This window comes from Brienomyrus brachyistius, chromosome 3 (assembly GCF_023856365.1).
Source record: "Brienomyrus brachyistius isolate T26 chromosome 3, BBRACH_0.4, whole genome shotgun sequence".
Lineage (NCBI taxonomy): Eukaryota > Metazoa > Chordata > Actinopteri > Osteoglossiformes > Mormyridae > Brienomyrus > Brienomyrus brachyistius.
In genome coordinates, this window is record NC_064535.1 from 24364688 (window position 1) to 24378866 (window position 14179).

Here is a 14179-nt window from a genome sequence, read left to right on the forward strand (position 1 = left end):
TGCCTGTCCAATCTCCCGACCCCCCCCAGGGACGCCTCCAGGAATTACAAGCGGGGGGCCCTGGAATCTCGATTAGCTGTGCCGCGCCACTTCTCGTCTGTGTTCTATCTTCGCGGGGAAGCCCTCGGGGCCTGGAGGCAGTGCCCGGCCGAGGGAGCGGGGAGGCCATCGGGGCCTGGAGGCAGTGCCCGGCCGAGGGAGCGGGGAGGTCTCGGCACACGTTCCCTGCCGTGGATCGACACGGCCAACCAGGCCAAATGCGGCTTAGGGAGCGCCAGCCTGTCCCCAGTAGGGACACATCGCAAGAGCCCATGAGCACTGCGGCTACACAGCGCCCCGAGGATAGCGCCGGTGAGCCCATGTGCACTGCGGCTACACAGCACTCCAAGGACAGCGCCAGTGAGCCCATGGGCACTGCGTCTACACAGCACCCCGAGGACAGTGCCGGTGAGCCCATGTGCACTGCAGCTACACAGCACCCTGAGGACAGTGCCGATGAGCCCATGTGCACTGCGGCTACACAGCGCCCCGAGGATAGCGCCGGTGAGCCCATGTGCACTGCGGCTACACAGCACTCCAAGGACAGCGCCAGTGAGCCCATGGGCACTGCAGCTACACAGCACCCCGAGGACAGTGCCGGTGAGCCCATTGTGCACTGCAGCTACACAGCACCCTGAGGACAGCGCCGGTAAGCCCATGTGCACTGCAGCTACACAGCACCCCGAGGACAGCCCCGGTGGACCCATGTGCACTGCAGCTACACAGCACCCCGAGGACAGTGACAATGAGCCCATGTGCACTGCGGCTACACAGTGCCCCGAGGACAGAGCCGATGAGCCCATGTGCACTGCAGCTACACAGCACCCCGAGGACAGCGTCGGTGAGCCCATGTGCACTGCAGCTACACAGCGCCCGCTCTGTTTTACACATTGTGGCAGGCCCAGGGTCAATTGGAAACCTTCAAGCTGTTATTACCTTACAGGCCCAGCCAGGCAACTGCCTCACACCCCGAAAGCTGCTTGTGCCTCAATTCCTCCCACAGTGCACAGGGGGACGACGAAAGGCGACCAAGAACAACGAAGGCTGACATCAAACCCGGCCTGTGCGCCATCTTCCAGCAGCTGAGGGGAAGACAGCATTTCTAACCACATAAACTGATACTCAAAATTACATTTCCACTGATTCCAAAAACCCATTATTCTCCGAGAGGCCTGGTAACTTCTTTGCCAAGATACTTAAAGGCAACCTGCTCCTCAATGGCACTGGCACTCAATGAATGATGGATCCCAGACCAAATCATCCTTCCCTCACTCGCCCTGAGGGTCCTGAAGGAGTTTTGTATCCATCTGCAGTGACAGACAGTCTGAGAACACAATTTCTTCAAATATTCCCAACGATGACTCCTCTACAGGGGAAGCTTAGGAAATCCAACCAAGAACAGAGCTATAGTGATACCTGCTGGCACTGACAAGTAATAGCAGCTGATGAAAAGCACAGCTGTTACAGCAGAGGATGCTGAATCACTGCTGAAGGGAGGTCCTTGCCTTGCCCGTGTGACCCAGTCAGGACTCACCTTCTTCTGCAGGACGTTGACCTTGCGCTCCTTGACTTCCAGCATGTCCTTCAGGTCATGGATCTCCCCATTCAATGTCCCCTTTTCCTCAGACATCTCCTGGATCTGCTTGCTCTTCTTGTTCAGCATGGTCTCCTTCTCCTCCAAGCGGAGACGCAACGCGTCCACCTGCACGAGAAAGATTGCGGTCAGCCGCAAAAGGATCGCACTGCCGGGTGTCCCCTTACATCCTTGAAGAGACTACAGGACCATGACGCTAAATGACTTCATCCTATCCTTGCAGTTTTTTAACACCTCTTATTCTTCCGAAAACTGATACTCCAAACATCTGTGTTATAATAACGAAAATTTCTATTTTTAAAGAGCCATAATTTCATCTCAAAGATCATGTTACAATAAAAGAGAACAGTCTATTAGCGACCTTGCTAATATGAAAGGAGAAATAGTGGGCTTAGCTCAAACTGTAATCCACTACCACCCCCTAGTGGCCAAGACTAAAGCATCACAATTTGAAGATGAGAAAACACCATTTTAGAGGGTGATCAGTGAATTAGAAACCCATTTCTTCAATATCAACTTTGCGCAATGTGTTTTCCATCTTCACTACAGACATCCACCACACTTACCCAAGAAACCAGATTTCAGCAACGACTTTTCAACTTGCATAAAATGCTTCTATTGTTAACTATTCAACGTTTTTTGTTTTTTATTTTTGCATAAATGTCATTCTCACTTACAGCGATAAGTCCTCCTTACACATCAATCAAGAACATTTGGTGTGGTGATATATGTGATGAATATTCAACTGTGCATATTATTTACAGAAAAATAATCAGTCAGAATAAGTAGCCACACTCAGTTCCATGTTCATGGTGATATAGGGGCTCACCAACCAGACACTCCTGAAAACTCACCCACTTAAATGCTCAGATTTGTTGATGACAAATCACTTGTAACAAGCAAGGGCTATGTGTCTACTGCCCCCAGTGGCTAAAAATGTGTACTCAAATAGTTAATATGGCTAAATCGTGTTTGAAGGAAAAGGAGTTCTTATAGACCTATAATACATTAATAAAAACAGAAGCAGGTGGACGAAACATGACTTCTAAGTTTTCGATGTTTTGAAGAGTTGAGACTGCCCCAGGTGATAGTGAGCACAGGAGTACCTCGGTCTGCAGGATGGCTGCACGCTGCTCCTTGGCCGTCAGCGACTCCTTAAGCACCTCGATGTGCTGCTTGCTGTCTGAGAACTGGTTGGTCAGCGTCTCCAGCTTGGTCTGCAGGCCCAGCAACTCCGTGTCCTTCCTGGAGAGGTCCTGCTTCACCTGGTCAATCTGAGGGCATCCCCAAGGGCAGGAGGGAGAGAAAAATTAATCAGGCCCCTCCCACAGCCTAAACGGAACCACGACTTCAGGTGGGACGGGATCAAAACAACACATGGACCTACACCAGCCTGTCGTGCCTAAGCCTAGAGTCAGAGACAGGTCTCAGAGTGAGTATAAGCACCACATAGCTTTAATTACTACAATGATAGATACGCAAGGAGCAACTAGCCGCCCATTATTGATTAAAAATAGATACACAGACTATATCTCCAGCTGTGTGTAGCTGCACGAGAGTGACTGCAAAAAGATCAATGCCTTTATTTACTTTATAAAAAGTACAGACCTCTACTTACGAATGGGATACGTTCGTAACTTGAAATGTTCGTAAGTCGTTATTCAACATCATTTTAAGGGTATACGCAAGTACAAAGAACTAGGATGCTGAGAGTACGCACGCTACTCTGCTGCGCGGCGGGAGTAGTGGCCAGAAGTCGTACTAGGCGGAATTTGCGCACTGTAAAAAACATTGATGTTGCGGACAGGAAACAGGAGCCCAATGAACACAATTTGGACTAATAGTCCTCTTCGTTCGTATGTCTGAAAGTTCGTAAGTTGAAAGTTCGTAAGTAGAGGAGCATCTGTACTGAAATTCAAGGGATCCCATATGGATACCAATTATCCTATGACTTCTGCAAGTAACACATAACACATTTGACAATCACCACCCTTCTATCTGCAAAACTGGTTCCGACCAGCTGAGCAGGCAGTGGAAGTATTAACTTAATTGACCGAAAGGCCGAATGTTCAGCTCCCTGGGGAGCCCCAGCTGCCGTATCTTTCATAAAATAAATACACATGGCATCTCAGCTGTGCCCTTAAATAAATAATAAATCATAATCCACTTCTGGGTCCCGTAGAGGCTCAGCAGGGTGCTGCCTCAGCAGTGGCATCAATAATTGAAACCTCTGGTTTGAGATGTGTAGAGGGCAGGCTCCTGCTTCCCCATTGGCTAGGATGACTGGTGTACTGGAAGGTTACTGGCCAAAGCTGAGATGCAGTTAAATTGCTATCTACACATGCCAACACACAATTCTCCCAAATGATACCTCATTTTACAGTTGTATGGAACATCCTGTAAAGAAAGGGTTAGGGTTGAACAGGAAAAAAACACACACACACACACACACACACACAAATACAAATAAAGTCAAAGAATCGCTTTGGGGGTCCAGTTTCGCAAGTGGTAGCCATGATTTCCAGCAAAGTTGATATGATAAGTGCCCTAAGTTCATTTGTTATCAATTTATATTCACGACGTGGTTAAAAATCCTGGTTCAAAAGGAGGGAAATAATCCCACAGCCAACAGGGAGAATCCCTCCATTTGAAATTAGTATGGTGTGGGTTCCATTTTGTGATTTAATTCCACGTATAAGAATTGGTGTATAAAAATAAAACAAGCAGAGGAGCATGCTCCCCCAGGGGAGGCGCCACTCCACAAAAACGCAGCCCCCACATGGCGAAACTGCATGCCAGACAGAAAAGGACCAAGGTTAGGACGGACCTCCTTGATACCGCGACTCTACCCGTGGGCACCCCAGAGAAGAGGCGTGCTACGACCGCGGTGGGAGAAGCTAATTCAGCCAAGTGGTCATTAGTGCTCGAAGCTCAACCCGACCAGCGCTAGAGAGCGAGCAGGGAAGCTCAAAATCCAACCGCGATCTGAAGATAGAGCGCGAGCAGAATGAAGAAAAGGGGAGCAGGTTTGGGAGAGACAGACAAAGGGAGAGAAGCTTCTGGGAGCCTAGTGTGATGCCAGCCACTTCCTGCTAGTTTGGAGAAAGAACTCTGCACTCCTGATTGGGGAAGGAGGCCGTGATGCTGGAGCAGCTCACAGGAATAAAGCACTGACACTACAGAAGTTTCTCTGGCACAAGAAACCAAGCTTGCCCACGCAGCCACAGTCGCTAGAGTCTAAGCCCCTCAGTCTCCTCTCAGCTCCTACAGATCGCTATTTAAATTAGAATGAAAAATGTACCATTCTTTCCAAAATTTTGACAGTTTCACTAACTACTGTCCATCTAATAATAGATAAATTCCAGTTTAATCTTGGTTTGGTTCACCTGATACCACCATTCTCAAATATCTATCCTTATGTTGGGGGTGTCGAGAGCCTATCCCAGAAGTTATGGACATAAAGTAGGGAATAACCCAGGATGGGGCTCATTCTCAATCAGGAAAAGTCATATTAGAATTAGACATAACTAGACGCAAGGTATATGTCAGACATGTGACAGTATATTAGCATGAATGCAGAGCCATATTACACTATGGCTTTTACACGGCCTACATGCATTCCAATACATGCCTCATCTCTGAAACTGCCACAACACACAGTGCAAGTTAGCCACAAGCAGCTGCAGACAGACTCGGACAGACTGTCAAGAAGGCAGAGCTCAGGGTGTTGAAATTAGCTTGAGAGGTGGCACTGGCTCTGTCCGTCCCATGATGCTTTGCATACACAGGAAGCCTTACTGCATAGACCTCCCGCTGCAGCTCAGCCGCACGCTTTTTCAGCTCCTCCCCCTGGGCCTCTTTCTGAGACAGCTCCTCCTTCAGCTGCTCTACCTGTCAGGAGAGTGTGCTGTTAACCACAACACTGACCATTTGGCAATATCCATTAGGTCACATGATCACACCACCCAGGAGAGATTCAGTGCTCCATTTCCAAGAAGTCTGATTCCCGCAAAGCAATTCCACCGCAGATCAAATCTGGACAAAGCCAAGACGACAGCATTCGAGGGCTGTCCACAACAAACGCAAGGTCAGCTCTGCACTTAGTTTGATCTGGACAAAAAATGGGATGAAACGTTCGCCTGACACACGTATCAACCAGCAAACGGCCGAACAGGAAAGCTAGCAGCACCACGGGCGAGCAAAAGCATCCCTGATCCGAGATGTCGTTTGTTGCCCATCAATCGATGCAGGAATAACACTAATTAAAAATAACCACCACATTATTTATAAAATAACATGAATAATCACAGTAATGATAACAAATAAAACCAGCCTAGAGGAACAGAACCGGAAGCCGGTCATGGCTGAGGCTCCACCTTGTTCTTCATGAACTTGGAGTGACTGCGGTAGACCTCCATTTGCTTCATCTCCTCCTCTCGCTCCTCCGTGCTCAGTGCACCGTTGGACTTGAGCATCTGTATCTCCTCATCCTGGTCCCGCAGGCTTCGCTCCATGGAGCTGATCTTAGAGTCCTGAAGGTGGAGGAAAACAGGCAGTTTGACAGCATCTCTGCATGACCCACAAAGCATGGGATTCATTAGTATGGTATGTGGTTTAGTATGAGGGAACCCTGCACAGAGGTGCTGCTTCACTTCCTGGATTCAGCGATTTGCTGACAGGGGCTAAAGCTTTGCAGAGACTGTTGAGAAACTCGTGCGGCCTGCAAAGCAGTCCCATGTGTACTCAAACGCAGACATACACCCTGCTTTCTCTCACACAGAGACACACACCCTCTGCTCAACTTTACCTTCATCTCAATGATGGTCTGCAGGGCCTTGGTTTTGGCTGATTCTGGGGCTCCCTCATAGCGCCGATGCAGCTCCTGGTCAGGCAGAGAATCAGTCACCAAAGGGGAACCATTCAGAATCCATCACACACCATCCAGGATGATCTTTCCCACTCAACCCTATAACTTGTAAAGCTTTCATCTTCCCCTTGTTTCCACACAGTTTCCTCCATAGAACGATGTGCTCTGGTGACCTCTAGCGGCTCAAACAATCCAGACATTTCCTGTAACCTCATCTGCTTCTAGGGAAACCAGACACCAGACATTCTGCAGTGGCAGAAGATAATCGGTTTAAGCCAGGGCTGCAGACAACTGACAGGCGTCCGCGCTGAACGAGAGCTCGACCCCGGAGTCAGGGGGACATTTCAGCTTCAGTCACACTTGAGTGGTCTGTTCCAACCCCTCCCTCTTGGAGAACAGCTCATTACAGAAGCACTGCGACTCACACATACACATGTGACTGGAAGCACATTCCGAGCAGTCAGTTTTTTTTTTTTAGCAAATTTCAGGAACACAAAGCTAGAGGGGGGCCTTAAACTTCAACAGCGTTTTGCTCCCTGTCAAAATCTTCTTCGGGGGATAAATTTCAAGGTTACGGCCCATGTCCCACAAGACCCATCGTGCTGCCTATTCTGATCCACTCTTACAAAGCGGAGACAAAAACCTAAAATCCAAATATCTAGCTACAGCTCTCATGAAAACAAGGCTGGAATAAATGTGCCACATTACAGTATAGTTGAACTGTGCTTTTTTTCCCCCTGAAGGGGCTTAAAAGCGCACACACCAAAAAATAAAGAAATCAATGGTAGGAAGCAATTTAAAATTTCATACCACGTCTGCCTGCCAGAGTCAGTGCTGAAGCTGAAATAAGCCACATAAAATACACCAAACTATTGATCTCTCCAAACGATTATCCGAGTTCACTTTAAGAGCAGCACTGACTAACAAGGTGCCAGCGTGCTCACAGCGCAGTTTGTCTTCCGCCTGAATCTTAAGCCTTTTCATCGTTAACGAGGTCTTGTTTTTCAATGCTACCTCTGTCAATCAGATGCTCGGGCACCACATATAAGGTTTTCCAAACCCTTGGTTGTTTAGTCAGCAGTGTCCCGATAGTGAGTGTGCACAGAGACTACAAAGTCAACAGGAACCAACAGATCGGCCAGTTGGTCCATCTCAACGTTTCGTCCGTAGGCAGACGTGGACACCAGACATGCAGCCTTGGTTATACACCCACCCCTCCAGGAATCCAGGCTGCAGCTGCAGCAGATGAGGGTTATCTGAAGTGCAGATTTTGCAGTGCATGCATCTGGGAGCCCACCTCCCCTGGCACTGCAGATGCAGTGTAGTCAGAAGGGCCAGGCGTTTAAGTTCCTAAAACTCTCACTGATCTTCATCACAAAGAGCCAAGTGGGATTTGAGACAGTAGGTGGCAGTGTTTACAAGCTGCTGAGTTTGCTGGGGGTTGACACCTCTGCACCCTCCCGCCCTGTGCCACTAGGTATACATCTGCATACTAATGAGCGCAGACCCCACCCCACAGTGAGTGAGTGATCTGCGCAGCCCTTCCTCACACGGCATCTGGGGTAGAGGCCCAAAGCGCCTGCCGATAACGCGAAGTGACGTTTGGTTTCAGCCTGTTTGGGCACACACACATAGCGGAGCCAGCAGGGACGATGCGGAGGGGGCATAGCTATAGGCCATTTCCTCCACTGCAGTGATTCATTCACCACCTCAGACTGATCTCAGCCAGTTTGACGCTGGATCCCATTAGGAGGACAATCGTCCGTCACCTAACTTAGGGCACCTCATTCCCACTACAGGCCGAGTGTGTGCCCGTCAGTCACATTACTGGTGTGCCCTAAGCATTTGTTGGTACCTGCTTCCACAACATATCATCATTCTGAGAGTGTGCGCAAAATCGAACACTCACATGGTACATACTGAATTTCTTCAGAAGCCTACTACTCAGTCGATAATGTAGTGTGTACCATAAATATGCATGAAAACATTATGCATGCACTCAGACAAACAGCGGTCACTACTTGCGTCCTCCCTGACATCAACAAAACAAAATAAAAAAAATACATATTTGAGTCAATTAATGTAACTGAGTATCGTGTTCTACTTACATTTATATAGAGATGGCACGTCCTCCACCATCTTGACAAAAAAATCTCTGAGCGAGCGACCATTTACACCACTCTAGTGGCTTTGTGGGACAGCGTAGAGTCCATCGGTTACAAACATCGGAATTTCACAGAATGTATTATGTCATCATGTATTATGTTCACCCAGAGATGTTGGAGTCAGAGGGGAGATGCACCCCACCCATTTAATTTGTTTTCATTCACCCTCCCCCCAGTGAATACACCTTTGTGCATAAATTAAGTTATGTTTACATAAAATTAATGTCTCCTACACCTTTGCGGTTACATACCATCTCATCCATACTGAATATTCGGGCATACTACTCATCACATACTACATTTCGTGTACTACGTAGCAAACAGGTACGCAATTTTGGACGCACCCAAAACTGTTAAAATGGGTGTAAATCTGCTGCACTGGCCAGTGTCATACAGTGCCGCTTATACAGTGCAGGCTGACGGCAGGAGGGACCGACCTCGCGCAGAGTGCCGACTTCCTTCTCCTTCTGCTCCAGCAGGCTCTCCAGGTGGTGTACATGCATCTCGGCGTCGGCCAGGCGCCGCGTCCGCTCGTGGTCCTCCTCGCTAGCCTTGGCCGGCAGCCCCTTGCTCTGCAGCATCTCCAGCAGCTTCTTGATGGACTCGTCGCGGGCGCTAAGGGTCTGCTTCTGCGTCTCGATGCGCAGCTCCATCTCCTCCAGTGTCTTGCGCAGCAGGAAGAGCTCCTTGGCCTGCCGCTCGTGCTCGCCGTGCAGCCGCTGGAAGTTCTCCTCGGTGAGCTCGGCGCCTAGCGGCTCGCCAGGCCGCGTGCTGCAGTCTTGCTGGAACAGCTGGTTCAGGTCACGCTGGATGCGCAGCTCATCCTGCAGGGCCTGGATGGTCATCTGCAAGTGCTGTGACAGGGAAGATGGAGAAATTGATGACAGAGAGAAGAATTACAAGTCTGAAGAAGGAAGCCTGCTACCATACAGCAGCAACTGACATAAACACAACAGTCTGTCATAAACTAAACAAACCAGTCAGAAATTAGGTCCACACTCCATAACCCTTCCAGAACCTGCAATTTGCTCAGAATGCTTATCCACCACACTCATGTGGTAACTTGCCAAGAGGGGGCGCTCTCATAACTTGCTAGCCATACACTGCAGCGCCAGCTAGCCTGCCCATTAACATCCATACTTCATGTCATTCACACAATTCACAATTCACACAAAATCTGAAGATTTGGCAGCAGAATAAACCCTGCGGGTGAAGACTTTTGGCTCAGAGGTACAGAAGCCTCCCTGGGAGGATTTGAACTCACAGCCATCAAGGTGACCAAAAGTTCAGTTCATAAGCGGCTGTCCCATTTCTGTCATGACGGCCATGCTGAGCTGAGCTGCAGGGAATACAAGTGGCCATGAGGGGGCAGCACAGTTACAGAGTGACATCAGAGGCGATGAACTGTGCAGGGAGCGTGGCTGAGCTTAAGTAACACACAGTCCATCCCTCCACTATCAAGCACAGAAGAGCGACTCAGCACCGCCAGTTTGGAACCGCTCGCTGGTGGATAACCACGCAGGCCAACTCACCAGTGAACGTCGCCGTACAGCCAATCACAATCTAAGACGGCACACTTGCCTTCCTCCCTGGCCTTTTACAAAAGTGATCACCAAATAAGTGATCTGCAGGCTGCCTCTCTCACTCTAGACACCAGGGGGCGGGGAGACTAGCAGTTTCTCTCCCAGCCATAATTCCACAGGCGACCCCGGTTGCCAGGCAACGACAGCTGTCCGCAAGCACACGGCGTACATGTCTGTTCCCTCTAACGCAGAGTGCCTGGCAGGCGCGAGCCAAGAAAAGGCCACCTTCAATCCTCTGTTGAGCCATCCCGGTCACACCTTTAACCCCCCCAGGGATGTGGGCACTGGGAAAAGTGGGAAATACAAAGAGTCTGGGTAAATATATACTCAAACATTCCCAATCACCTGAACAAACAAAAAAATAGATGTGTTCCAGTTTTACATTAAGTGCATAATGCAGAAAGGTTAGGGGCAAAGGGCTCATTAGACAGCTGATTTATCAGCAGTAGAGAAGGGAAAAATGTAAATAAAGCCTCATGCCAATCACCAAACTTCCCAGTTCAGCATCTACTAGGGGGCGACTAAGCCACTTGTCGGTCTAAAAAAGATCAAACCAGAATCAAATCTCAGGAATCAAGCTTCTTTCTGAATCCCATCTTCAGTGCCGTGTATCTGAGGGGCAGACACACTGATCTCCCTCTGAGAGAGTGACTATGTGTCAGGGTTTATCTTAGGGCTTACACACACAACGCCCAGCTGAGGGGTAAAAATGAAAACCCCCCCCCCAGGTGTCCTACCAGTCCCTGCCAGCTCAACCTGGTTGGGATCCTGCCGTAATCAACCGTCATCTGTCTGCATATCAGTGACCAGTGTTCAACCTCCAACCGGTGATATTAAAGCAGCACACAGTGTCCCGCAGAGACACGGCAAAGCCACACACAGAGCGCGGTCAGCATAAGAGAGGTAAAGGTAGGATACGGTTCCCATGTCAACCTAGCGCACCGCCATCCCTTGTCGCCACGGGAACGCGATCTGCAGCTCGAGGCTCCAGGACACCAGGCGGGCACTCAGACAGGCTGACGTCTGCAGGCTGGGGAGAGCGCCGTGAGACACACGCGTGTGCCAGCTGGCATTAGCATGGCGCTCCGGCGCCCGCCTTCGTCTCCATGGTCACGGGGCAGGCGAACGGTCCCACTGCTGCCCCCACCATCCAGACCCACCCCAAACCCTCACCCAGGGCATCCTCTTTACACAAATATCTGAGCCGATCGCTTGTCACCATGGACTGACTTTCACATCAAATGGCGAACAGCAGCAAGGAGGGCATAGAGGCCACCCAAGATGGACACTCAAGGGGCAGAAGTAGGGAGAAAGAAGCACACCCATACTATCGTATTCCCCCACAATGAGCTACCAACATCCAGAGGACAGAAGCCGGCTCAGGTTCAGGGGGACTGTGAAACTGGACCATGCTACAGCCACTTACAAGAAAGTGGATCATGTGACCCATACGCTTTCCGAAATTTATACATCAGAACATCTGACTGACAGTTTAGGGAAGCGCACAACAGAAGGGCCTCCTGAGAGGAAGCACAACCTTTGGCCAAGACTGGCAGCGCAGGCCACCAAGGCAGAAGTGCCGCAGTTAACCAGCGCGAAAGCAGTTTAAGATGCTGAAACATTCCACTGACAACTTCATAGAACAAACGTGTTCCTTTCTGAGTACAGTAAATAGACCCGGCAAAATTAAACCCACTGGCAAACTGAGTAGGAGTGGTGTGCGGCTCGGCAGAACAGTCACGTCCGCGAGCCCCTAAGGCAAGGCCCTTACCTCAGCTCCACGGGCGCTGCATGTGGCTGTCCTTCGCTCTGATCCCCAAGTTTGCCCTCACCTTAACATATGTCTGAGCAGGATTGGGTGGGCGAAGAGAGAATTTCCCCCCCGGGGTAAATACCATATCATTCTTCTTCGAAGGTCATGAATGCACAGTGAACACACTATGTTAATTTAAGACGTGCATATCAAGAAACAATATTCACAGTTTCAAACTGATGATCAACCATACAAAAGAGAAAAAAGGGGTTTATCCGGTGCAAGGTCATGTGAGCCGGGAGCCTGGAGGGTGCACAAAGGGAGACGCTAGACGGGATGCAAGTCCGCGCAGAAACTAGCATTTTCAAGCTTTTCTTACCTTAAATACATATTGCATAAAAACAGTGAATATACGAAATGATGTGATGAGTTGATGTGCTTTCTGGTACACTTATTCTGACACCAGAAGATTCTAGAGGCCTCCCTGAGGTTTAAGTTCAGCGAAGAAGTACAAAAATCCACCCCAAAGAACAACTCGCATGCGTTCATCACACAGACGCCACTTCAGGCATCTGCCAGGACGGAAAGCGGCAGGAAGGGAAAAGGCACATCTCTTAGGCAGTGGAACAGAATGGGGCCAGTCTAAACTAAACTTTATTTAGGTTAGGAAAGAAGCTGTACGCAAGAGCTTTACTAAAATTTCACCAGCACATATCCCTCCAAGCAAATCGCGAAGTGAGACGGCGGCATCCCATTCTCCCCAGGCCCTTTCCGAACGGAAACATTCCACATGCGAAACCGGGACACGTCCGACTCAGTCCACTCCCTCGCTGCTGTTACACATAAACACGAGGCCGAACTGCCACGGATCGTTCCCGACGACGGTAGCAGGGCTAAATGGAACAGCGATGACGGTCGATAGCGACGGCGAACCAACAGCCAGCAAAAACAAAATGAAAACCGGTAACTAGTTCATGTCATCACTTGAAGGCCATTTCATTGGGAAGCACTCTGCAGAGCTGACCAACGGAGATCCATCTGCCTTCCAGAGAAATGGTAGATCTGCCGAGACGCATGGCAGCATCTCAGAAGGTCAAAGGGACATCTGGCTGGCTCCAGTGGCAACACAGCATCAAGTCCAGGGACCGAGACAGAGAACCAGCAGAGCAGAAATAGGCCATGTTTCAGCTCAATAATGGCTGCCAGCCCATAGCCCATCCCTGATGCAGTTAGCTAAAGGTGCACTAAGGGCGACAAAGTAAATTATTCAAAGAACTTTCCCTAGGAGGACGAGGTGCTGGCTGAGGCGGAGCCCTGCCCCCTGAGCCTGCTCAGTGGCTATTTACCACTGCACAGTGACCTAGTGACAGAAGGGCAGGTCAAGCAAATTCAAGGATCTTGTCAAGGTTGAGGGGGTCTACTTTAGGCATGCAGTCGGGTGTGGTAGTTGGGGGGCTGTCAATCCCAAGACATCATTAACTGTCATTACAGCATTAAGCACGACACTTGAGAGACCTTAAATTAATGGAGTACATTAACATCAGCAGTGCAGTACAGGCTTTTGCTCAAGCTAAATGCTGCCGTCTCTCTGCCTTCTCCTCTACTTCTATTACACATGGTCTGTCCGTCACCCCAACCGAACATCTGATATTCCGCGTGTCATGGCCACGGGGACCCAGATCTCATGATCCATTCGGAGAGATTTTATCGTTAAGGTGGGCTCGTCTTAACAGTAATGTAGTCGTGTGGCTTTGTGCGATGTCGGCAAGCTACAATGAAGGTTTTTCACTGGGTCAAAACAAAGAGTGGCCTGTCTTCGCTCTGAAAGGCTTCATTGACATACTGCTTCACGTGATTATCAGCCTTTATCGGAACCAACAACCCCTCCCTTTAAATAGATTATTAAACAGACTATTTTTATAAGTAAACTAATGGGGAAACACATGCGTCAGAGATGAGTCACAGACAGTCTAAACCAATAGCATACAAACAGTCATAACAGACGACTGCACCAGATAAGCACTGCAGAAGCCCCAACAGACACGTCACCGATAACATCCATCCATCCATCTTCTAACTGCTTATTCTGGGTTCTGGGGGGGCCTGGAGCACATGGCACAAGCTTGGGGTACACCCTGGACTGGATGGCAGTACATCACAGGCCACACACACACAAAC

The 14179-nt window shown here is 49.5% G+C and overlaps 1 protein-coding gene across 6 annotated transcripts in view; it reads right to left on the bottom strand.

Moving 5' to 3' along the window:
* erc1b (ELKS/RAB6-interacting/CAST family member 1b) overlaps nucleotides 1-14179 on the bottom strand; it is a 144646-nt gene that overhangs the window by 105628 nt on the left and 24839 nt on the right. For 3 of the 6 annotated variants that reach the window (XM_049007309.1, XM_049007310.1, XM_049007313.1), the window contains exons 3-8: nucleotides 9103-9519; nucleotides 6441-6515; nucleotides 6010-6165; nucleotides 5432-5524; nucleotides 2740-2907; nucleotides 1574-1741 (exon numbers count right to left, since the gene is read on the bottom strand). In XM_049007309.1, coding sequence (XP_048863266.1) covers nucleotides 1574-1741; nucleotides 2740-2907; nucleotides 5432-5524; nucleotides 6010-6165; nucleotides 6441-6515; nucleotides 9103-9519 — 1077 coding nt within the window. The remainder of the gene's footprint in view (nucleotides 1-1573; nucleotides 1742-2739; nucleotides 2908-5431; nucleotides 5525-6009; nucleotides 6166-6440; nucleotides 6516-9102; nucleotides 9520-14179) is intronic. The other 3 variants (XM_049007311.1, XM_049007312.1, XM_049007314.1) reach the window with 1 other exon arrangement.